Below are 22,577 nucleotides of genomic sequence, written 5' to 3'. Positions count from 1 at the left end.
TTTACGTTTCTCCTTACGTCATTTGGATGGACTTCAGGAATATGTTGATCAGAAGTTAAAGTCAAACCCTTTTTCTCCTGCCACACACAAATAAGTTCACAATCCATCGTCCCATTACAATTACCTTATCAAGAACAACCAGAAAGCTAATCATTCATTTCCATGGCGAAAGCAACAACAACTCACATAGCCGTGATTCCCAGTGCTGGGTTCAGCCATCTCGTCCCCATCATTGAGTTCTCCAAGCGACTCCTTCATCTCCACTCAGATTTTCATGTCACCTGCATCATTCCCTCACTTGCAGGCTCTTCTTCTTCTTCCTCCACATCCTACCTTCAAACTCTTCCTTCAAACATAAACCCTATCTTTCTCCCTCCAGTACCCCACCACAATATAACTGATCAAGATCAAGACAATAATCATCCTGGCCTCCAAGTTCAACGTACTGTGACTCTCTCACTACCCTTCATTCGCGAAGCATTAAAGTCCTTGATGAGTTCTAGTAATCATGGCCTTGTAGCTTTAGTTGCTGATGTTTTCGCCATGGAAGTTCTAGAAATTGGTTCAGAACTCAATATCTTGTCTTACGTGTACTTCCCTTTATCTGCTATGGTTTTATCTGTCTATTTTTATATCCCCAAGTTGGAAGAGATTGTTTCTAATTCTGAGTTCAGAGACTTTCAAGATCCTATAAAGATGCCAGGTTGTGTACCAGTTCATGGCAGAGATCTCACAGACTCTGTTCAAGATCGAAGCAGCCTGGTTTACAAGCAATTTCTCGAACGTTCCAGAAGATTCAGTCTTGCAGATGGAGTTCTGGTCAATAGTTTTACAGAGTTAGAGACAGAGACAATAAAAGCCTTACAAGAAGAAATGAAAGAGAAGAAGAAGCCGATGATACATCCGGTTGGGCCCGTTCTACATAGCGGGTCGGGCAAGGATCAAAACGGGTCGGACTGTTTAAGCTGGCTGAACAATCAACGAGCCAGATCAGTTCTTTATGTTTCATTTGGGAGCGGAGGGACACTGACTCAAGAACAAGTTAATGAACTAGCTTTAGGGTTAGAACTAAGTGGTGAAAAATTCTTATGGGTTGTGAGATCTCCAAGTAAAGTTGCTAGTGCTGCTTACCTTGATGATAATTCAAATGATGAAAATCCTTTAGATTTTTTGCCAGAAGGGTTTTTGGAGAGAACAAAAGAGAAAGGTTTTGTAATTCCTTATTGGGCACCACAGATTCAAATCCTGAAGCATAGTTCAACCGGTGGGTTCTTGAGTCATTGTGGTTGGAACTCAGTTCTTGAGAGTATACAAGAAGGAGTGCCTCTGATAGCTTGGCCGCTATTTGCAGAACAGAGGACGAATGCTGTTTTGCTAACTGATGGATTGAAAGTGGCTCTGAGGCTTAAGGTTAACGAAAATGGCATAGTGGAAAGGGAAGAGATTGCTAAATTGGTGAGGAGTTTGATGGAAGGTGAAGAAGGTAAGGAGATTCGCAGGAGAATGAAGGATCTAAGTGATGCTTCTGCTAATGCTCTCAAAGAAGATGGTTCTTCTGCAAAAACACTTCGACATGTGGCACTGAAATGGAAGAATTTGTCCGGCACGTAGGACAACATATATTTTTATTTTTTGGTTTTTGTTGTGTGTGTTTGGTGGTTTATCACTTTATTGTTTCTTCTCTGGACCCAATGAAATTGGCAAACCGGGTTTGGAGAAAGTTTCAAATTGAATAAACATCTCAAAGGCATCATCACGCACTCATGAGATTGTCGCTTGTGATTACAGCTTCACGCAACAAATATTCAGATTAGTTTGAGCATGACATGATAATACTCTCAAATTTTAAGTTTTTGATATTTACAACTTAGACTCTCAACAAATTATAAATATCATTTTAATCTCTATATGTTAATTCCCTAACAACTATACTTATTAAGCCTTAGCTTAAAACTTTTCCACATAAATCACTTTATTTAGGCTTATTTGTTCTGGCAAAAAAAAAATTGAGCTTATTTGTTATGATGGTCACATGTATTTAATATTTAGATGTGTGTTCCTATATGTAGAATTTTTTTTCCTAGCAATTACAATTTACAAATAATTAGTGTTTTAAAAATTGAACTAGTCGAGGCACCAATTCACAGTTCATTGGTTAAATCATTGTTGAACCATGGTCTAACCGATTATAATTAAATCAATATATTTTAATAAAATATTAACGTGTTAATATAAAAATAATTATATAAGAATAAAATTTCAAGTGGTAATAAAATAAATTAAAAAGATCATGTTAAATTTCTAATATAACTTTTATGTTTGATATGAAAATTTCTATTATTTGAATTAAATATGATTTTAGAAAACCAATAATTATTTATAAGTAAAAAATCATTATTCTTTAGTCCTAAGCCTTGGTTATTGGCTTGAAATTTCATTAGGGCGGTTTCATCCAATAAAAAGATAGATTTTATTTTTTTTATTAAATCTTAACAAATGTTTTAATAAAAATAAAGAAATCATAACTGGTGTAATCCCACTTCCCACTTTCCATGATTTTAGCATTGATGTGCACACTAGCCAAGGCAACTTTTCTTCATCCCTTCGCATCTTTTTTTTTTTTTTTTGGTTTTTAAGTTTAACCCGAGTTAACCAGTTTTGAGTTTCGAATTAAATTTAATTCTCTCAAAACCACCCAGATTAATTCAGTTCAATCCTATTCAAATGCTAAATTAATTCAGGTGGTTGGACCAAGCAATTTCATTGAGCAGGTGGCGATCAGGCTGGTTGAACCGTTCAATCTCATTTTCGCAACACCGCAAATAATGAATAATTTAATTTATTTATTATATGCCATAGTAATATTTGTATTGTAAAAGATAGGTTTTTTTCTTAAAAAAAGTATTTTGATTTAGGTTATCTTTTAGATAGAATGACAAAGTCCCAAAATTTAGAATTTATGATAGCTAAATCTCTGATAAATTTTTTTCAAAAATTAGTTGTAAATATTAATTTTAAAAATTGTAAATAGAATTTTCAACTGCAAACTAAAAGTTATATCTAAATAAATTATTTACAATTAAAACTTCTGAATTTATAACTATGTGAATTAATTATAATTAATTTTTTACAAAATTTTGTCAAAGTATAATTGTTATAGATTTATTATTTTGGAATTTTAATATTATTTTTCCTATCTTTTAATCACGGACTAATTACTACATGCCACCATAAGTTCTTAATTTGCTATTCATTTTCGTTTAAAAAAAAAATCAACTTTCTATGCGTTGGCTTCACTTTCCTACATTACTATACATTGTTCAACGCCAATGTACATTGAGCAATCTCCAATGAGCTTCGGATTAGGGGAATGGATAAGAGTGGGAGAACATTATGCTGAAGAATGAAAATGGTTTGCAATTCATAAATTGGTGTGGACGAATGTAATTTCTGCCTTCATTTTTCTTCTCTCAAATAAGGGGCATTATGGACATTACACATCTCTTTTTTTTATCTCAAATATAGGCAGCTTTTAACAATAATTCTCATGCCAATAAAATTTCTCTTTTCATAAAAATATATGTTGCTCATTAATTCCAATTTATAATGAGTAAAAAAGATCATAAATTTGCAAACATGAGAATCTAGGTCAAGAAATATGAGGAGTAAAATAATTTTTTTCACATATACTAAGTTATTTATATTTTTAATTAAGATTAATTGGGAACATATTTAGATTTTGAACAAGAGGGAGTATGACTTATTTATAAAGAAGTCTTTTGAAATTTTACACTATGTTTGAGATATTTTTTTGAGGAGAAAATGAAACGGAGTTGGACGATAAAAGATATAAGCCATTGTTTATAATTTTTTTCTTAAAGAGAGATGGAATGATAAAAAAAGGCCTTGTTTCCCTTCCATAGCTCAATTTAATTTGTCCCTAAATTGGGAGGTAAATGATGGAGTGGCATAATATAATTATTTTATTTATAAAATCAACTCCAACCTCATACCCTAATAAAAAAATCACATATGATAATTTCATTCGATAATTTCATTCTTTAGTTATCTCTCTCTCCATATCTCTTTCACTCTCACCATTTCTCTCTCTCTCTCCTCTCAACATTGTAACTCTACTACATTTTCCTCTTGTATAATAGGTATGTTTGCTTAAGTAGTTTTGTTAATTGCTTTTTCTTTTTATTCTGAATTCTTGGGTACCTTATCTGGTCATTAATTTTAATTTTAATTTTAATTATTATTTATTGAACAAATATTATAATTATTTAATGGGTATTATTATTTTCATATTGTTAATATTGAAAAAAAAAGTTTTAATCCATTTTGGTTCATCTATTTTATAATAACTTTCAAACAATAGTTACGTAAGACTATTCTTTCTTATTATAAAACTATCAAACAATGAAAAAAATTGTTTCACTTTGCTTTGCTCCGTTCCATTTAGTTCGATTCCATCCAACCCTAAACTCTCCAGCACACTCTTAGGCCTTGTTTGGTAAGCAAGTATGAATTTTAATAGATTAAGATTGTGATTGGGACTAGGACTGAGATTAGAATTAGGGTTCGAACTTAGATTTAAGTTTTAAAAGTATGCTTGGTATTGAGTAATATTTGGATCAAATACTTTTATAAATTTTATTTTATAATCCATAAAAAATAATCAAAATACTATAATGCTCTTATCGTTGGCAAAAAAAAAATACACAATCGAAGGGTAATGAGGAAGCAGATGAATAGATCTATATGAGGAAGAGGATGAACTTGAACCCATCAATTTGTAACACAAACCCACAATTAGAAGAAGATAAACTCAAACTCGAACCCACAACTTATTGTGGATGTTGATGGTGGGAGAAAGATGAACCCAAATCTAGCAAACTCAAACTTGAACCCATTACTGTGGATGTCAATGGAGGGAAGAAGATCTCTCTACTTCTTTCAATCCTAGGGCATAGTGTTGTGGGCAAAGGGCACAGTGTTGCAGTTGATAACAGAGGTAGAGATGAGAGATGACTGGGACAAGGGGCATGGTGTGAAGGGGCAATTTGGTCTAAAAAATTTTAGTTCTGTTATTGATTTTCTAATACTAGATGGTGGTCCTAGGTATTTCTACTTAGATGGGATTGGGTGTGGGAATAAAATTTGTCATTCCCACCTACCATGTAATATTCTGAAAATTAAACCTCTAATAATCAAACTAAACAAAGGTAATTAAGTAAGATATATGTAGTATGTGGTTAGAGAGAACTAATAAGTGTTTTTTATTATTATTTTAGCCATAAAATTAGGTCTAAAGTAATATTGGGTCACTTGAACGTCAAAAGAAAAGGAAACAAGGGAAGAGGTCACTATATCACATGTAGTGATGCATTGGGGCAGAAAACATGAGGGAGTCCTCTTTGTATCGCATGCTATGGCGCATGGCTGGATTCTTGTAGAAATAAGATGCAAATCTATTAAAAAGTTAGAAGAGGAAGAAGGAGAAAAACAAAGATCATGACTTTAATATACTAGGGCTTCAATCTTAAGAAGCTTAGAGGTTTTTCTAAGCCATCAAACCCCAAGAATAAGTTTCCCAACCTTTTCTTCTTCTTTCCCAACCCACTCTTTTTAGTTTATGGTTTAGGTTTGTTAATAAGAGATTATTTTTAGTCTATATAGGTTATGAGTCCAAATTCATTGACTTAACTAGAGTTAATGAAAGTTATTTGATTTGTTGAAATCATTAATGGAGATTTTAATACAATAATGGTGGTGGGTAGATATTTATGTCAAAAAATATGTGCTTAATGTGAGTTATGAGGGTTGTTGGATGACATTAATGACCCTAGAAGTGTTAATGGAAGTTAATGAATGATAATGAGCTTAATGTACAAGCTTGAATATAAGAGACAAAGGTTTTGGGTTACTTAAGCATCGAAAATGAGAGCTTAAAGTGTATATATAACAATGTTGATAGTTGTGGATTTGATTAATTGTAAATTAATTGTCTGCACAGCAAATTGACTTGAGAAACAAGCTTTGAAAGCATTTATTAAAAGAGTAAACATTTAACCTCTCAAAGATTTAATTTAACCAAGGGAAATATCTTTTGTGAAGTTGTTTGTTAATTGATATATATTTTTGAAAATGAGATAATTTGACATAAATAATTACATTTATGATTTGCCAATGTATGTCAAAATTATATGAGGTTTTATTAACCTTAATTTGACTTTAAATGTGAAGTTGTATGTTCTTGAAATGATTTCAAACTACAATTATGTGTTGAAATGAGAAATTGACAAATTAATATAATGATTGTGTGATTGTGATTGTTTGAAATGTAATAGATGACTAAGTGAAATATATTGTGATGCTCACATGCTTTAAATGATCAAATGATTCAAACTAATAAGTTTGTCATCATGAGTTACAAGCATGTGTAAATGCATGGTGAGTATGAGACTTTGTATGACTATTTGGCAGGAGTTTGCTTAGAGAGAGGAGTAAATAAATTCATATGAAATTATATGACTTCCTTTTAGTGAACAAAGCCTAGCCTTGTCCCATTATTTTGCCCTGGGACCATCCTATTGTTTTGTTGATTATTTTATCTTGGGACTGTCCTATTATTTTGTTGAGAGACTTGAACCTAGCTAACTCCACCAGCTTGTTAAAGAGCTTAGCTTAAGGCTTACGACACTCCAAGGATTTGAGAATGGGGGACGTTATGGTTTGAGAGTGAGTGTAATGATCTTTGACCAAGTCATTCCTCACAATTAGTGAATTTGGGTAATCTATTTACATAGATAGAGCCATAATTGATTAGTAGCCCATGGTTTCAATCGAAAGGTATAAGGAGGATAGAAGAATGGTTCGATCATGTATATTTTTATCCGATATGTCATATGGTTGAAAAGTTTGTGGTAAGTCATGATGGTTGTGTGTGCCATTATCACATAGTTGTCGTCATTGTGACAATGTGCATTATTATTATTGATTGAACTATTATCACAAGGTTGCCTATATTATGGCAATGTGTTTTGTGATTTGATTTGTGAAAAATCGAGAAAAAATAAACCTTGTAATTATGATATATGTTATGTATGATCACATACATACAAACTTTCAACTCTCATTTATATGCTTTTGTTAATTAATATGTAACTGCATAGTATAGATGTACCTTAGTTACTGAGTGGTTGTACTTATTACTTTTTTTCAACATTTTATAGGCTCTAGCTTAGGTATAGATAGGGAAAAGACTCCAAAGGCTTAGGAATTTGTGTATTCCTACTATAAAGCCTTCCAACCTCATTTATTTTGTATAAGAGATGGGATATTGCTAATTAAGGAGTGTAGTCTTTGTTACACTTGCACTATGTTTTTGTGCATGATTAGATGGTTGTATTTTAGGCTTTAAGATTATTGTAAAAGTAATTGAATGACTTTGATAGGATCAAAATACTAGTACAAGTGTAAAACAAATTGTCATACCATTGTATATAAAGTTAAGTGATTAATGCAATGTTAAACCTTCCCTTTTGTTTTTGATATTAATAAGGTTAAGGAGTGAAAATGAGGAATTACTATGATTGAGTGCATATGATATGTTGTATAGGTAGTCTAGTTTATTGAGTGTAATCTAGATGTTAGAAGCAGCTTTTGGCATATGTATAAGGTTCTAGACACCTTTATGTTGAGAAAACATGTTTATATGTCCAACTTCCTTATATGAAATTTTTTGAGACTAAAACCTATGACGTTATCTAAATCTCAAAAAGAGCTTTTTCTATATATCTAGTTCACCTCAATTGGACGTCAGATGAAATAATGTGATACATCAAAAATTCATCCCTACTGCTATCAAATGACAGCAGCAAATGCTATCATCCTGTACAATGTGCTAGCAAGGAGTGTGCTGCAATAAATTGAGCTTATGCCATGGTGCACCCTCTGCTTCTTTGCATTATTGTTTTGTTTTCAATTAAAATGCAATGCTTTGAACTTTTTTGGCATCTCATGTTTCTGTAATGATATTTTGCTCTGATTTGACTTCCTAAATGATGCTTTAAATATTTTCTGAATATGAAAACTTAGGATCCTGATTTTGTAAATATTATAAACTTGGTGATCAAATTGGATAAGTCCAATGATTTCGTTGGGTTTGGTATTAATTGTAAATTAGTAAAAGCAACCTTACATATCAAACATAAAAATTTGATATTATTCAGTCCTACTTATTCAGTCTTGCATACCAAATAAGGTCTTAGGGTATGCATGGAAGTATATAATAAACGGAAATGAGTGATTATTAATGGAATAGAATGAGGTGGAGTGAGACAAAATGAAACATTCCACTATTTAGAAGTTTTATCAAAAAAATAGACAATTTTGTTTAATAATTATTTTGAAATTATTATAAAATTAATATATTTGAATTAGATATATTTATATTTCTCATTAGTAGGGTGTGAGGAAGTGTGAGAGGATGAGAGGGTGAGAAGGATTGGGATACTTTTACCATAAAGTTACTTATATATTGGATCATTCCATTAAGGGGTTAGAAAAAATAGATTAAGGATGGCTTTAAAGTCTATCCATATATTCCAAATCATTTCACTTTCTTTTAAAAAAAATTCAGACAATAATATATAATTTTTAGCTATCTCACTTCACTCCATTCCATTTTAAAAAACCTCTCAAACAATAAGAGACATTTTTCTCCTTTTATAATACTTAACAGTGATTTTTTTAAAAAAAAAAATACATCAATCTTTCGAGCAATTAGCCACGATTTTTCAGAATTTCAATTTCATTGTGGAGCAGTGGAATTTTTTTTTAAGGAGAAAAAATGATAATTCAATCAAATCAATTAGCAACTAAGAAAATCTAGTAATTTTATAAGAGAAAATGAGAGACAAGTTTTGAAATTTTGAATTAATAACAATTATATATCTAACAAAATCTTAAAAAAAATGAATTGTAAATATCTAATTCAGATATTTACAGACAAAAATTTTAATTACAATTGAAGAATCACATTGAAAATAGAAATATTTTACTTGCCATTGAAATTATTAAACATGTAAACGTTGTCTATATTTTCAACTCATTCTTTGATAAATTTTGACTAAGTCAATTGAGTCACTAACAAGCGTTGAATCTAGTAGAAGGGATTAATTTCTCACAATGTGACAAATTATTACTTAATTTTTTTATTGAGAGAGATATTTACATTTAATATCCAACCTTCTTCGTATAAGATCATAACTAATAACAAAATACTTATGAGCAATTGAAAAAAACTAGATTAGCTCTCGTGCATTGCACAGATTATGTTTAAGAAATTGGGTGAAGTACCTTAAACATCAAATTTTAAAATATTTCAACAAAAATATTAATATTCCTTTGTTAAATAAATAAACTCATGAACATTAAGATTCATTTAAAAAATTGATGTGAAAAATATGAATTATCTACTTTTTTGTATTTGCAGTATATTCAACATAATTATGTTTCTTATTTCAATTTCATGTTTATAGCGTATTTTTTTAAAAGTTACAACACAATTTTCTTTCATTAAAATCGTATATTATTATTCGTCTCATAACTTAATGTAAGAGAATTAATCTGTGTACTGAGAATAATAATTATTATTAAGACATATTATATTAGTTGCACATTCTTGTGATGGAACATTAGTTATCTTTAAAATATACGTATGATATGGAATTAGGAAATAATTTTTGTTGGTTTACAAAATCTTTAGCTCTTTACGAAAAGTTGAAAAAACACAAATAATGTTGACAACAATTTCTCCCCCTCAGTAATTTTTTTTTTTTTTTGGGGTCAGCTCCAGCATCCTAAATCTTTGACCTAGACTGGTCTGATTGACAACTTGCGGGCATCTCTTTGGGAGGCATACCTTTCACCAAGAATTTAATCATTGTTGCATGCCAAGGGCTTGAACTTAAGACCAATGATTAAGCTAAACCAACCCCCTTATTAGTTGATCCAAGCGCTAAGTGGTCTCCTCCGTGATAATAATATCTTGTTAAACAAAGTAAAGTTTTGTTTAGATATATATTTAATTTTAAGAATGGACAGAAAAAAACTGACTTAACTCTTTTGTTAGATGATCTATAATGAAACTGTCTTATTAAACATACCAAAGATTTTTTTTAATACATTTTTAATTTAAAGAAGAAAAAAATGTAATTAGAAATCATGTTGTACGGTGGATGTAATAATTCGTTAAAGGTATATGTAGTATTATTAAACTTTCCTATATCTGTTGTGTTAGAACAATGAATAGAAGGAAATACTTTACATCAACAAGGATAAATTCCATATATCATGTATTACCTAGGAAAAGTTGAGAACCCATGTTTTAAGTTTGATACTGCAGGCGGTAAGAAGCAGGACAAATACAAGCTAAATGAATCCAAACTTGAACACAGTAGACACGGCTAAGTAAAATGACAGAAATGAAAAGTTCCTAGAAAGCTGATATATCATATATTTACAAAAACATAGCAACTATTGTGGGATGTTCATATGTTGCACTCGTAAAAATTGCACCATTCAGAATTGTGGTTGTGGCTATTGAAAGCTGATAAGGGAGGATACAACAGTTGCGTTATAGCTCAGGATGAGATCTTGTTCAAATAAAAACAACAAACACAGCACACACACACATATATATAATAAAATGATTCTACTTCCACAACAAAATGATGTTTAAAAAACAGATAGCAAAGAAGGCAATAATGATAAGAACCCAAAAAATGGTTTCTCTAGTCAAAAATAACATCCTAAGTCACAAATCCCAGGAAAAAAAAAATCTTCTTTTTCATTCTAAAAGCCATGAGAAAGATTATTTTGGCCCAATTTCCATAAACGAGAAGATGAAAGAAAGCTTGGTCCAGTTCATAAGCTTAAAAGAACATGAACTTTCAAAGATCCAGAGCAACAGACACAGAGAAAGATGGAGGAAAAGATTCAGAAACTCAAATGTTTTCATTGCAGGGCATATGTATGGAGCTCGTTCTTTGGGATCATTAATAAGTGGACAGGTTCATGAGCTGCCACATAAAAAGCAATTTTTCTTATAGTTCTTTTCAACACTAATCTCAAGAATATCAGAGTGTCTTAAAAGCCGTAGCAACTTGACCTCACGAAGGTTTCTAATGGCATTAGAGATATGCTAAAATATATAAATATTTTTTTATTGCAACCTTTTCTCAATGTGCGTGTCAATTGCTGCACAGATGGTCATTGCTTTCTTGTTTGAATCCAACTGGCTTCCTACATAAAATAAAAGTAGCATATCAGATTACAAAGAATAGCCACAAGATCTCAAATTTTGCAAAATCTAAAGTAAGAAGTTTCAATTTGGGTTGTTAATCTTTCCAAACCAATTCTTAGCAATCGAACATAACATGAAAGGAAAATTATCAACTTCACTAATGAGAAAGAGAAAGAGAAGCAATGAAATATTACCATTTGGGGCCTTATTCTTCTCCATGTTCCTCTCCTGAGCCATCTTCGACTTTAGCCCATTACTCTATGATCCAGTAAAACAATTCAATGAAAAGTAAAATAACCCCATTAAGAATTAGCATGCAAATACATGTTCAACATCTTCAACATCATAAAATGAACTATAGGTTTGGATTTTAACCACTAATTTACATCTTCCCCATGTCCCTGCGGTTGGACCCAAAAGTGGGAAATGAGTTGGTGTTCCATAGACTATGGTTGAGTTTGATCTGCAACAGTTCACAGAATGAGACCCATCTGACCTCAGACCACAAAAGACACAACCTTCTTCACCGTAACAGATGGCAATGGAAGACATGGAACCCAGACCCGAAACAGACAATAATGAGCCCAATAAAAAACTGAAAGTGCAAAGAAGATCTGAGGTGGCCATGGGTTCGCATTCAAAACAGAGATCAAGAAATGTCTTACCGAGAATCCTATGCTATATAGCCACTACTTTGTGTAGAAGAGGTGGAACCTTCACCGGCAATATAGATTGCTCAGTAAGAAACTCAGTTTAGAAAGCAATCCACATATAGAAAATCATGTTTCTTCTCACTTCAATGTCAAAAGAAAGAATACCATCAGAACCCTCTCACTTCTCACCTTCGTTAGGGCATTCACCTCCTTCCCCTTCGTCTTCCCCAACGACTTGAGCTTTCGAAATAGCTTTCTTCTGCGACGCCCACAAGTTGCCCTCTGCGTTTTCTTCTACGCTAGAAAAGCAAAAAGCAAATCTATTTGGCGTGCGTTTGACAGGTTGTCAAAAATTCATTTAGTAAAAATTTATTTGATAAAAATTAATTTAATAAAAATTAATTATTATAATAAAATTTATATTTGAATATAATTTTTTTAAAAATCAGTTTGATATGTTAAAAATTATTTAATTTATAATAGTAAAATATATTTTTAAATATACAATTAATAACAAGGATATTGATTTATAATGATTTAAAATTTTTAATACACAAATATAATATATTTAAAATATTTAAAAAATATGATAAAAATTTTAAATAACATAAATTTTGATCTATTATACTAAAAATTTGATATCTGATTATTTATATTTTTTAAATTTGTAATTTTAAAAAATGTGATGAAGATTTGTAATTTTTATTATACATTAATGATAAAAATTAATATAATTAATTATTCAATTTATAATGCTAAAAAATTAATATTTAATTATTATTATTGAAATAATAATTATATTTTTAATGAATTAACTATTTTTTAAATAAAAGAATAAAAAATTAAACTTAAAATAATATGATCAAATAATATCTTACTTTTTAAATTCACTTTTCAAAAGTTTTAAATAGTTATATTTTAGAAATTCACTTTCAATTATTGTTTAAATGCACTTTTAAAATATGCTTTCCTGCAAATATTTTATTTAAATAATTTTTAATTTTTTAAAAATAAAATTTTACTTTTTAAATGTAAAACAAAAAAAAATCAAACAGACCTTTAATAATAGATAAAACCCAACAAATCTGATGATATGATTTTGAAATTTGAAATTTGAATAAGAAGGGGCGTAAATGGAGAAATGAAGAAGCATGGAAAAGGAAAGGTTTAGTAGATTGCGGTTAATTTACAGTAGAAATTTAAAAATTGAGGGACTGCACATATGTTATAGACGGATGACCGACACTGAATTGCCCAATGAGAGATGTATTAAAAAGTAATAAAAGTAGAGTAACCAATAACTTGTAAGGAATTTTAAACCAATCAATCTCTTTCTACAAGATTTATAGAATGTAGTGAATTGATTGATTGGTTGATTTTTTTTTGTTTGGGCCTGACATGAAATATAATTGAAAATTCAAAAAGGTGTTTGCGTCAGAAGAAGGCTAAGTCAACAAAATGATTGACTTGCGGTTGAAATAAAGAACTCAAAAGTTTGATTTCATCCACCAGATGACGACTTTACATAGCTCTTTACAGCTACAATTGCAATTATGAAGCTTCCTTGAACCCTCCTCTTCTCTTATCGTACACGTCGATCCCTTGGATTTATTCACAGGGATCTCCTAACTTATATTTTGCAGAAAGATCTTCGTATTTCTTTCATCTTTGATCTCTCCTTCTCTGCTGCGTCGTCTTCATTATGCTTCGTCTGTTTCGCTTTCACTCTGAATTTCTCCGTTGCTGTGGAATCCCCAACAACCAGGTGCATCACTTTGAAAATTCGACTCATCTCTAAGGGTGTTTTGGGAAATTCAAGTTGATTAGCCTTTTTTATTATCTATTTATTTATTTATTCTGTCAACTGTGTTGTTTCAGCGAAGCATCAGGACCGTGGCTTCTTATCTCCCAGCGCCAGGTACATCGAACTTTCATTATTTTTAAATAATTTATGTCCTTTTATATTTATTAATTGTATAGTTACATAAATTATATGTTTGATAGCCAAAATAATAAAATAAAATACAAGACTTATAACATATATAAGTATATTATAATATAACGAATTAATGTGTTAATAATTTAGTTAACACATAAGTATATTATAATATAATGAATTAATGTGTTAATAATTTAGTTAGTTGCGGGTCAAAAAAAAATTAATTTAGTTAGTTAGATGAAAGGAAAGTTAGGAGGGAAAAAGTACAGTATACAAGATTACGTGTATTGTTTGCTGTCATTAAGCCAAAAAGCAAGAAGCCATTTTTGTCACGTTTTTCAAAACAGAGAATATAATCAGACTTATGAGAATTTAAATGGATAAGATACTTGTTAAAATGAAAACTTTACTTATTAATTACTAATACTTACTTGTTAATAGTTTTTTTATGAAATTCAATTACTTTTAAGATTCTTTACTAATATTCTTCCTTTTTTAAATATGGTAAAATGTATAATTGGTAATGCTTTATTATATGAACAAAATTATATATTTAACCTGGTATATTTAAAGTATTTCTCTTTAATTAAATTAAGACATATAAATTTTTTTATAGATTATTTATTTTATAATAAACTCTTATTATTAATATTATTGACATATTAAAATTTTCTTATCTTAATTTAATTAAATAAAAATATATTAAATCTATAAAAGTAAATATTTAATTCTTACCCTTTATTGTTTTATTGGGCATATTGCTTGAGATTATAAGGATGAGTATCTTATAAGAGTTGTGTATTAAGCTCTTTTCTTTCCCCTCCAAATAAATTGGAGTAAATACCACGCAATTGTGCAAAATTTATAATAAACTCTATATTGTTTTTTATACAACATATATTGTTTATATATAGTGTGCTTTTTTACATGTATATTATATTATTACACGAATAATAAGATTGTTCACAATATTTGCCCCGCTTCTTCCGGATACTGTACGGTCCCAACCCAACAAACCATTCTTTGAATTTATTCGTCATTTCAGACCCACCTTCACCTTTTTATGCGACCTTTAATTGGACCTTTTATGTGAACAAAGAAATTAAAGTTAACAAATAATATCATATATTGAATAACTGTTAACAAAAGAAAACATCCAGATGAATGAAAAGAAAAATGGAAAAAAAAAAAGCATAATGAAAAAAACGACATTGATTCTTATTTTAAAATATTAATATGAAAATAATGATAAATATATATTAACGTTTGCCTGAACTTAGTATATATACTTTTCGATTGATATGCTTCTAATCTAGAATATTACTATATTCTTTCTCTGATCTCATAAGGATGATGTATCTCTAGTGAAATTACGTGATATATTTTTCTTCTTCCTATTTTTTAACATTATTTTATAATTATATTTATACACTTTTAGATAATATCTTGGAAAAATTCACACTCTTCACATCATATATTCCCCCTACTCTTATATATAAGTTATTGCTCGCTTTTAATTTCTAATGAAAAAACCTTATTTACTTAGCTTTATATATTTAATATATTTAGTTTCACTTAAATCAAAACATATGAATCTTCTATAGATTATTTGTTTTATAATAAATTTTTATTATTAATTTTATTAATATATTAAGATCCACTTGTTATTATTTAATTAAATATAAGTATATGACTAAATACATAAGTATTACTTATTACTAATTACTTCACTAGAAATAAGAAATAAGAAGTAGTTAAGTCATGTATTGATATAATGTAGAAAAGAAAAGAAAAAGTCTCAATTTACCTTATTAAATATATCATTTTTACCAACTAAAATTAGTTATTAGTAGAGGTTTATGCCATTTAAAAAAGTAATTAGATGTTTGAATTCCAATCCTTATATATATAACAGTTTAATTAAGAAAGATCAACAATTTATTCTCAATACTTTGTGGAAGATATTCTTTATTATTAGCAAAATTATTCCTCATAATTAAAAAAGATGATGTATCGATACATCATCTTTTAGAAACATTTTCTCTATGTTATGCAATATTTTACCTTAATCATAGAAATTTGTGCAAAGATAAAATTAAAAGAAAATAACTAATGATCAGTATTTTTATATAAAGTAATTTATAAAGAAAAACAATCAAATTCTTCTAACAGTAATTTATATATGGTAAAAGAGGAAGCAATATTTTATTTTATTTTTTCTTTCCAGGAAACATCTCATCCTTTTTCTATGAAGTTCTTGTGTACCTTCCCTCTTACTTAGTGGTCTAAAACTATAAAACCCCTTCAAGCCTTCACTCATTCCTCAGTCTGAAACTCCCACACATTCATTTTTCTTTTTCTTTTTTTCCCTTTTGTTTCTGTAGATTCTGTTGAAGTGGATTCCAAAATGAGCTCGCCTGATTTCTATCAAAACGTCGTCGTAATGAGACACGGTGAGCGCATGGATAACTTCGAGCCTTTGTGGGCCTCCACTGCGTCCCGTCCATGGGACCCACCCCTGTTTCGGGATGGTTGGATTCGGGCGCAAGAAACGGGTCGGACCCTCAGAAAGTCTCTCGGGTTTCCCATCCATCGGGTCTTCGTCTCCCCGTTCCTTCGCTGCATCCAGACTGCTTCCGAAGTCGTCACTGCTCTCTGTGCCGTCCACGACGATCCCAGTCCCCTCTCCAGCCATGCCATATCCATCGATGCTTCTAAAGTCAAGGTTGGATTCTTTTTGAGATTTGATTTCGTAGATATCAGAAATTTTGTTTCATTTCAACTTCGACTTTTTGGTTTAAGCGAAATTTCCAGTGTATAATCAAGCATTTTCCGAAATAATTGATTGCAAGAGAGGAACGTAAGATAATACAGATTCTTTGATTTTAGCAGGTTTTTACCTCGTGATTTCCAGCGAATTTGAATGGATTAATGGATAACCATACTCCATCTTCTAATAAGAACATAGCACAAAAGTGACTAATGTTACGCTCAATAATTAGTTTGATTTATGTATATGTAATATTTGAATGGATCGATGCATCAGACTGGGTTTACTGTTGACAACTTTGAGTTACCAAATGCAAAGAAAGATTATTTGTATAATATGGAGAATTGGAGAGTTTTAGCTGAGAAGTTCTTAAAAAGTATCTCTGGTTTATGTACTTAGCACTTCTGATTAATTGTCATGTAGCAATTATGTTGCAAGAAATTTCTTCATTTTTATTTTTCGGCCAAAGTTGCAGGAAATTTCTCACATGCACCAAATTGTGCAGGTATCGGTTGAATATGGATTATGTGAGATGATGAACAGTAAAGGAATCAGACCTGGGGTGGCTCCAAAAGATGGAAATTTTAGCATAGATATCTCACAGTGTGAAGCCATGCTCCCTGCAGGAACAGTGGATGATAAAGCAGAAAGATTGTATAAAGAGGTAGAGAGAGCCTTGTTATCTCTCTTTTTTGACAACATGTTGGCTGCGGCGAAAAGTGAAAAAAAAAATAATAATAAAAGGGAAAAAGATATGGATGGGAATGTGAGACCCTTGACCAAATCGCTTGGCACGTGGAATGGAATGGGGAAAAAAAAAAATAAATATAAAATGTCATAAATGCCCCTGATAAACATTAATAAAAGAAAAAAATTAATGTCACAATGATACCATACAGTTTATATAACCGACTTAATAAGATAAAAGTTGTTGTAGTTTGTATGTTTGTTCACCAAACAAGGCTTCCCATGTCTCTACGTCTATTCTTACTTTTCTCCCATCAAGGGTTCCATACTAATTCAAATATGTAGTTTGCTGATGAAAACCATATTTGTTGATAAACTGCAGTTGCCAAAGTGGGAAGAGCCTGCTTCGAGCACGAGGGCTAGATATGAGCAAGTATTCAAGGACCTTGCAAACAAACATCCTACTGAGAACTTGTTGCTTATTACACATGGTAACATGCTTCTCTTTATTACATTGATAGACTGTTGGTTTCTTTGAAGGATCAAATCGGATCTTTTCTCCCATGTGAGATTGTAGCTGTTGGATCAGGAAAGAGGCGGGGATATGCAATCTGACTCAAAACAGTGTGGTTTAATGGTCAAAGCATGTGCCTTTGTATCTTAATCATAATGAACTGTTGCACCTACTGAAACACTGCATTTTGATCTTATCTTTTGCGCTGAGAGAAGATCCGACTTGAAAAGGCTATCACCAGATCTAACGAAGCCACCTTTTGGTTATGAGTACAAGATTTTCTATTCCTTTTCATTCCTCGTAGGTTTCTTGGAAGAATATGAATTATCTTTCCTACCTTATACTGCATTTTCAGATTATGCTTGAAAAAAAATTGTTGTTTTAGATAGTTTAAAACAGTCAACGCTAAATTTGGTGGTCAAATGCATAAAACTCTCTTGGTTTATTGCCCACGTCGATTGCAAAAGTTACTTGTGCGACGGGATTGAGAGTAAAATTTGCCATATGAGTAGTTTCTCCGCTCTTACAACGACCGTGTTCGATACAAATGTAACTTTAATCGCACCTTTTAGTTCTATTTCAGCAGGGATACTATTCCAGTCCCTCTAGTTTCCATGACAGTTTTGTTCATAATTTCAACTACATCGATGTTTCTCCTCAACTATCTTATGTGATTTTTAATTTATTTACTTTAATGATGAGTGATAATGCTTGTTTCCTTTTTCCGAAGCGTACGTACAACTGCAAAGTAAACGAATTGTAACTGAATTGCAGGGGAAGGAGTTGGAGTGGCTCTTTCTGCATTCAAAAAAGATGCTCAAGTGAGTCAGATAGAGTACTGTGCTTATGTGAAACTGAGGCGTCCTGTTTTCCAGAAAGATCAGTCATTTACTGCTGGGGAGTTCAAGGCGCTTAATCTTTCTGGTCAATCTGGAATCACTTATTCTCTCCCAAATGCTTCCACCAATCACATCAATGAAGTTTGATTATAATTCTCTGGCCAAAAAAAAAAAGTTTGATGATAATTCTTTCCTGAAACCTGAGAATTTTAAATCACAAATTGAGAGTCCTCCCAAGTGATTTCTTCTTGTGGGAAGTGGAGGCTTTTATTTTTTATGCTGTTTTCTTTTTTCTTTTTTTTTTTAATTAAGAAGCCAAAACAAAATGGCATTCTTCATTCATGTAATCCTTATCTCCATTCATGTTTTGTGGCGTGTGTAATTTTTCTCATATCAGTGATATTGCGAGCAGGAAATGGCTCTTGATATAGCAAAGACTTCATATTCCTTTCAATTATCTGGATCTTGTTTGAACATTTCATATTTTATTTATTTTTAGTTTTTAATTAACAGAATCGGTTCCTATTTATAGTTGAAAAGTCATGTTTAATTTTTTTGAATATATATACATACATATATATATATCAAAATAAAAAAATAATAAAATTTAAACCACTCAAATTAGATTCGGACACAGGCTTTTGAACTTGTATGGAAATAGAAAGTTAATCATGAATTAAGATTTGACCCAAAAGGTCAAAAATTATGAAACGAAATTTGATAATTTAATTTCAGGGTAGTTGCCATCAAACTTATACAAAAGTTATGTGTAATTCATTTATTTAATTGCAGAAAATTGTAAATTATCAATTAAACTAAAATACTAATGAAATTCTAAAGAAAACCAAGTAAACTAGAATCACCTAATTCTGAACTAAAAATAGCATTAATCAAGAAAAATAATCCAAATGGCTCCATCCATTTCCAGATAAATTGTTCAGGTAAATCAAGAACAGCCATCTTTTTTAAAATGGGAACAGATAATGATAACTAAACGTTACATACATAACCATATAACTAAATTGATAAAATATGTGACGTGTATGTTTGTGTGGGGGTAAAGAAGTACAAGAATGCACACAGCCACACAGTCATCTTTTAAAATGAGAAGAGATATCAAAGCTCATAGCTCTGGTGATGATGGGCTTGGAGGTGGCTGGAGGTTATCAAACATGTCATCTGGAAAATCACCAAAGACGCTATCAAGGTTTGTGGGGTTACCGATTGGATTCCTTGTCTCAATTCTGCAACTTCCCGATGAATCATTGAAAGGAAACCCATAAAAGGGAATCTGTGTTCCTATTCCAAGTTCTGATGCATAATCTTCCAAAGGGTCCACTCCTATTCCATCAGCGAAACCAGCAGATTCGTTAGCTCTGGCCAAGAAGAGATCTTGACTTTCCATTGAGAATGGGGAACCCTGAGGGAAACCAATTTGTGAGATCATGTCAGTGCTCATGCAACTCTCCAACGGTGTCGTAAACTCTTCTTTGATCGAAGTGACTGCGTCAAAACTCAAGGGGTTCGCGAAGTTCATGAGATCTGGCAATGGCACCATTTTTATAACCTCTGAATTCTCAGTAAAGGATGATGAGCATGGCTGATGAGCCTTTGATGAAGATTCTTCCTCAGATGAACTAAATTTAGGAGCCTGCAGACATATCAATAAAAGAAAATCTTATGCAAATTCATCAATAAAAAATAAACTGCGAGAAAACTGTAATGAAGAAACATAAACATTTTGTCATCTGCAGTGTACCTTGGGGTACTCTCAGGAAAAGCATTTTATGGATATGGAAACTCATGAAACTAAACCAATTTCCATCCAACCAGTAAGACTCTCTCTATGCAGAAGTGAGTGATCCAAACAAAATAGCATTCAAATATTGCAGATAAATTGATGGGAATCACTCAAATTTCTAGTACCATACTCAAGAAGACTGAATATAAATATTTTAAGAAAGGAGTTATATCATATAAAATGTATGTCCTGTAGTTGCTAGACATAATATACAACTTAAACTACTTCATCTTATTCTGTTGCATTAAATTACTGTATCATGTTCATGTCTTCCTGAATAATTCCTGGAAAAGGAAGGCAAAGGCAAGGAAGAGAACTAGAATTCCAGAATTGCGATAAGAAGGACCCAGGAATTGCTGTAAGAAATCCCAAACACTAACATTTGACTTCCGATCCATGGAAAACCTCAAATCCAAAAGAAACTTAATTTGATGGAATAAGAAATGGGCTGTAATACATGAGTCTATCTATGATATCATACTTTTTGATAAAAAGGAAGAAAGAAAATTTCCTCAATTACCTCCAAAGGCGGAATATTAATGTGTAAAGTGGCGACTTTATTCTTGTTCTTGTGGGATTTTGAGGATGGTGAAGACGAATGGAGAATCCTAGCAAGCCTCTTTTGCCTACTACTCCAGAAATTTTTGACATCATTATCTGTTCTTCCTGGCAAATAAGACGCAATCTTGGCCCATTTGTTCCCAAACTGTGCCTGCAATTCTATCACCACCCTCTCTTCCTCCGGAGAAAATTTGCACCCACTGAATCAAAAACAAAGAGCCCATCAAATAATTTAAACTATAAGCTTAAATACTCAAACCTACATCAGCCCAGCAGCAATACAGAACACCCCCAGTAATTAACGCGTTGTCGTTTGAATAGACTCTAAGAGAACTTTCATCAAACACCAAATCAACAAAAGAGGTATATAGAGAAGAGGAATGAGTGGTACTTCTTGAGGTTTGGGCGAAGCTTATTGACCCAGCGAAGTCGACAAGACTTGCCAGTGCGTTGAAGAAGCCCCTTGGATCGAATGGAGCTCCAGTCTCTGGGGCCATACTTATTGACATGACTTAGAAGCACCTCGTCTTCCTCGGCTTTCCATGGCCCTTTCCTTATAGGCCCTTGGTCCTTCTTCTTTACTTGCATTGTTCTCTGCAAATCCCTCTCTCTTTCTCTCTCTGAGTGAAAAATGTCAGTGTTTGTGATTTGCCTTTCTCTTCAGTTCTTCTACGTGACAGTTTAGACGGTTATTTCCACTCCCCCCGCATTACTAAGCCCACGTTCCCAATTATCGTGTTTCAAAATGGTAGTTGAATGACCAAATTGGCCCTCGTTAAGACCAGACGCTCAGAGTGGAATAAAATTTGGGCTTTTAGGCTGATTCGTTCTTTATTGGGCTAGAGAGTCCAATCCTCTTTTGGGAAAATTTAGCGCGTTAAAATCAATTTCTGTTTAGGGGGAAAAAAACAATAAAAGTTCATTCAATTGATAAAACTTTGGATCATAATTTATAAAGTTACGAAATCAAATTTTATTATTAATGTGAAGACTTTGTTAGTGAACAATTTATAAGAACCTCTAAAAGCACTCTTTGAATCTAGAGACTTGTTTTGACTCGGTAACCTACAGAAATTCAACTTATTTAAACTTTCATTTATTTTAAAAAAAGAAAAAAAAATTAATCATTTGATCTTTGTAGTTTTAACTCAATTATAACTTTATTCTTAAATTTTGATTCATTGTAACTCAATTTTTATAATTTTAATTCGATTATAATTCAATTTTTAAACTTTGCTTCTTGCAATTCAATCCTTATAGTTTCAATCACTTAAATATTGATCCTTATATTTTTAAAAATAAAATTTTAAAGATTAAAAATATTTTAAAATTTTAATATTTTTAATATGTATAAAGATTAAAAGGGTTTAGTAATTTAAAATATTAGTAATAAATTTTAACATAATTTTAATATTTATAATTTTATGTTTAAGATATAGGGACCAATATTTAAGTAATTAAAATTATAAGAACCGAATTGCAAAAGTCAAAATCTAGAA

General features: G+C 31.2%; 4 protein-coding genes across 13 annotated transcripts; 2 read left to right on the top strand and 2 right to left on the bottom strand.

The window, feature by feature from the left end:
• The first annotated feature begins 85 nt into the window (after positions 1 to 85).
• LOC129291152 (hydroquinone glucosyltransferase-like) lies at positions 86 to 1,813 on the top strand. The gene has a single exon (XM_054928366.1). It carries the CDS (start codon positions 163 to 165, stop codon positions 1,609 to 1,611), a length of 1,449 nt encoding a protein of 482 aa, XP_054784341.1. The 5' UTR covers positions 86 to 162; the 3' UTR covers positions 1,612 to 1,813.
• Positions 1,814 to 9,704: 7,891 nt separating this feature from the next.
• On the bottom strand, positions 9,705 to 12,288 carry LOC129290426 (uncharacterized). Of its 9 annotated transcripts, XM_054927186.1 has the most exons (5): positions 12,157 to 12,288; positions 11,690 to 12,028; positions 11,509 to 11,572; positions 11,244 to 11,313; positions 9,705 to 10,056 (listed from the first exon to the last, which is right to left on the bottom strand). In XM_054927186.1, the coding sequence occupies exons 2-5, from the start codon at positions 11,939 to 11,941 to the stop codon at positions 9,990 to 9,992; spliced, it is 453 nt and encodes a 150-aa protein (XP_054783161.1). In that variant the 5' UTR covers positions 11,942 to 12,028; positions 12,157 to 12,288; the 3' UTR covers positions 9,705 to 9,989. The 9 variants fall into 9 exon arrangements, 2 of the variants coding, with proteins under 2 accessions (XP_054783161.1, XP_054783162.1); XR_008588374.1 differs by lacking the exon at positions 9,705 to 10,056 and having other exon boundaries at positions 10,338 to 11,313; positions 11,509 to 11,835; positions 11,980 to 12,028; XR_008588375.1 differs by lacking the exon at positions 9,705 to 10,056 and having other exon boundaries at positions 10,338 to 11,313; positions 11,509 to 11,832; positions 11,980 to 12,028.
• A 1,189-nt stretch (positions 12,289 to 13,477) lies between these two features.
• Positions 13,478 to 19,173, top strand: LOC129290478 (uncharacterized). Of its 2 annotated transcripts, none has more exons than XR_008588391.1 (6): positions 13,478 to 13,732; positions 13,846 to 13,885; positions 16,291 to 16,631; positions 17,182 to 17,340; positions 17,746 to 18,177; positions 18,652 to 18,791. XR_008588391.1 is itself a non-coding variant. In XM_054927264.1 (6 exons), exons 1-6 carry the CDS (start codon positions 13,670 to 13,672, stop codon positions 18,861 to 18,863), a joined length of 924 nt encoding a protein of 307 aa, XP_054783239.1. In that variant the 5' UTR covers positions 13,483 to 13,669; the 3' UTR covers positions 18,864 to 19,173. The 2 variants fall into 2 exon arrangements, 1 of the variants encoding a protein (XP_054783239.1); XM_054927264.1 differs by having other exon boundaries at positions 13,483 to 13,732; positions 17,746 to 17,854; positions 18,652 to 19,173.
• Positions 19,174 to 19,678: 505 nt separating this feature from the next.
• Positions 19,679 to 21,666, bottom strand: LOC129290409 (transcription factor DUO1). Its single transcript, XM_054927169.1, has 3 exons — positions 21,470 to 21,666; positions 21,038 to 21,278; positions 19,679 to 20,367 (listed from the first exon to the last, which is right to left on the bottom strand). Exons 1-3 carry the CDS (start codon positions 21,664 to 21,666, stop codon positions 19,840 to 19,842), a joined length of 966 nt encoding a protein of 321 aa, XP_054783144.1. The 3' UTR covers positions 19,679 to 19,839.
• Between the last annotated feature and the right edge of the window lie 911 nt (positions 21,667 to 22,577).

Source organism: Prosopis cineraria, unplaced genomic scaffold, assembly GCF_029017545.1.
Source record: "Prosopis cineraria cultivar Desert tree isolate PC_DT_omini unplaced genomic scaffold, ASM2901754v1 PC13, whole genome shotgun sequence".
Classification (NCBI taxonomy): domain Eukaryota; kingdom Viridiplantae; phylum Streptophyta; class Magnoliopsida; order Fabales; family Fabaceae; genus Prosopis; species Prosopis cineraria.
This window is presented reverse-complemented; position numbering and strand designations above follow the sequence as displayed.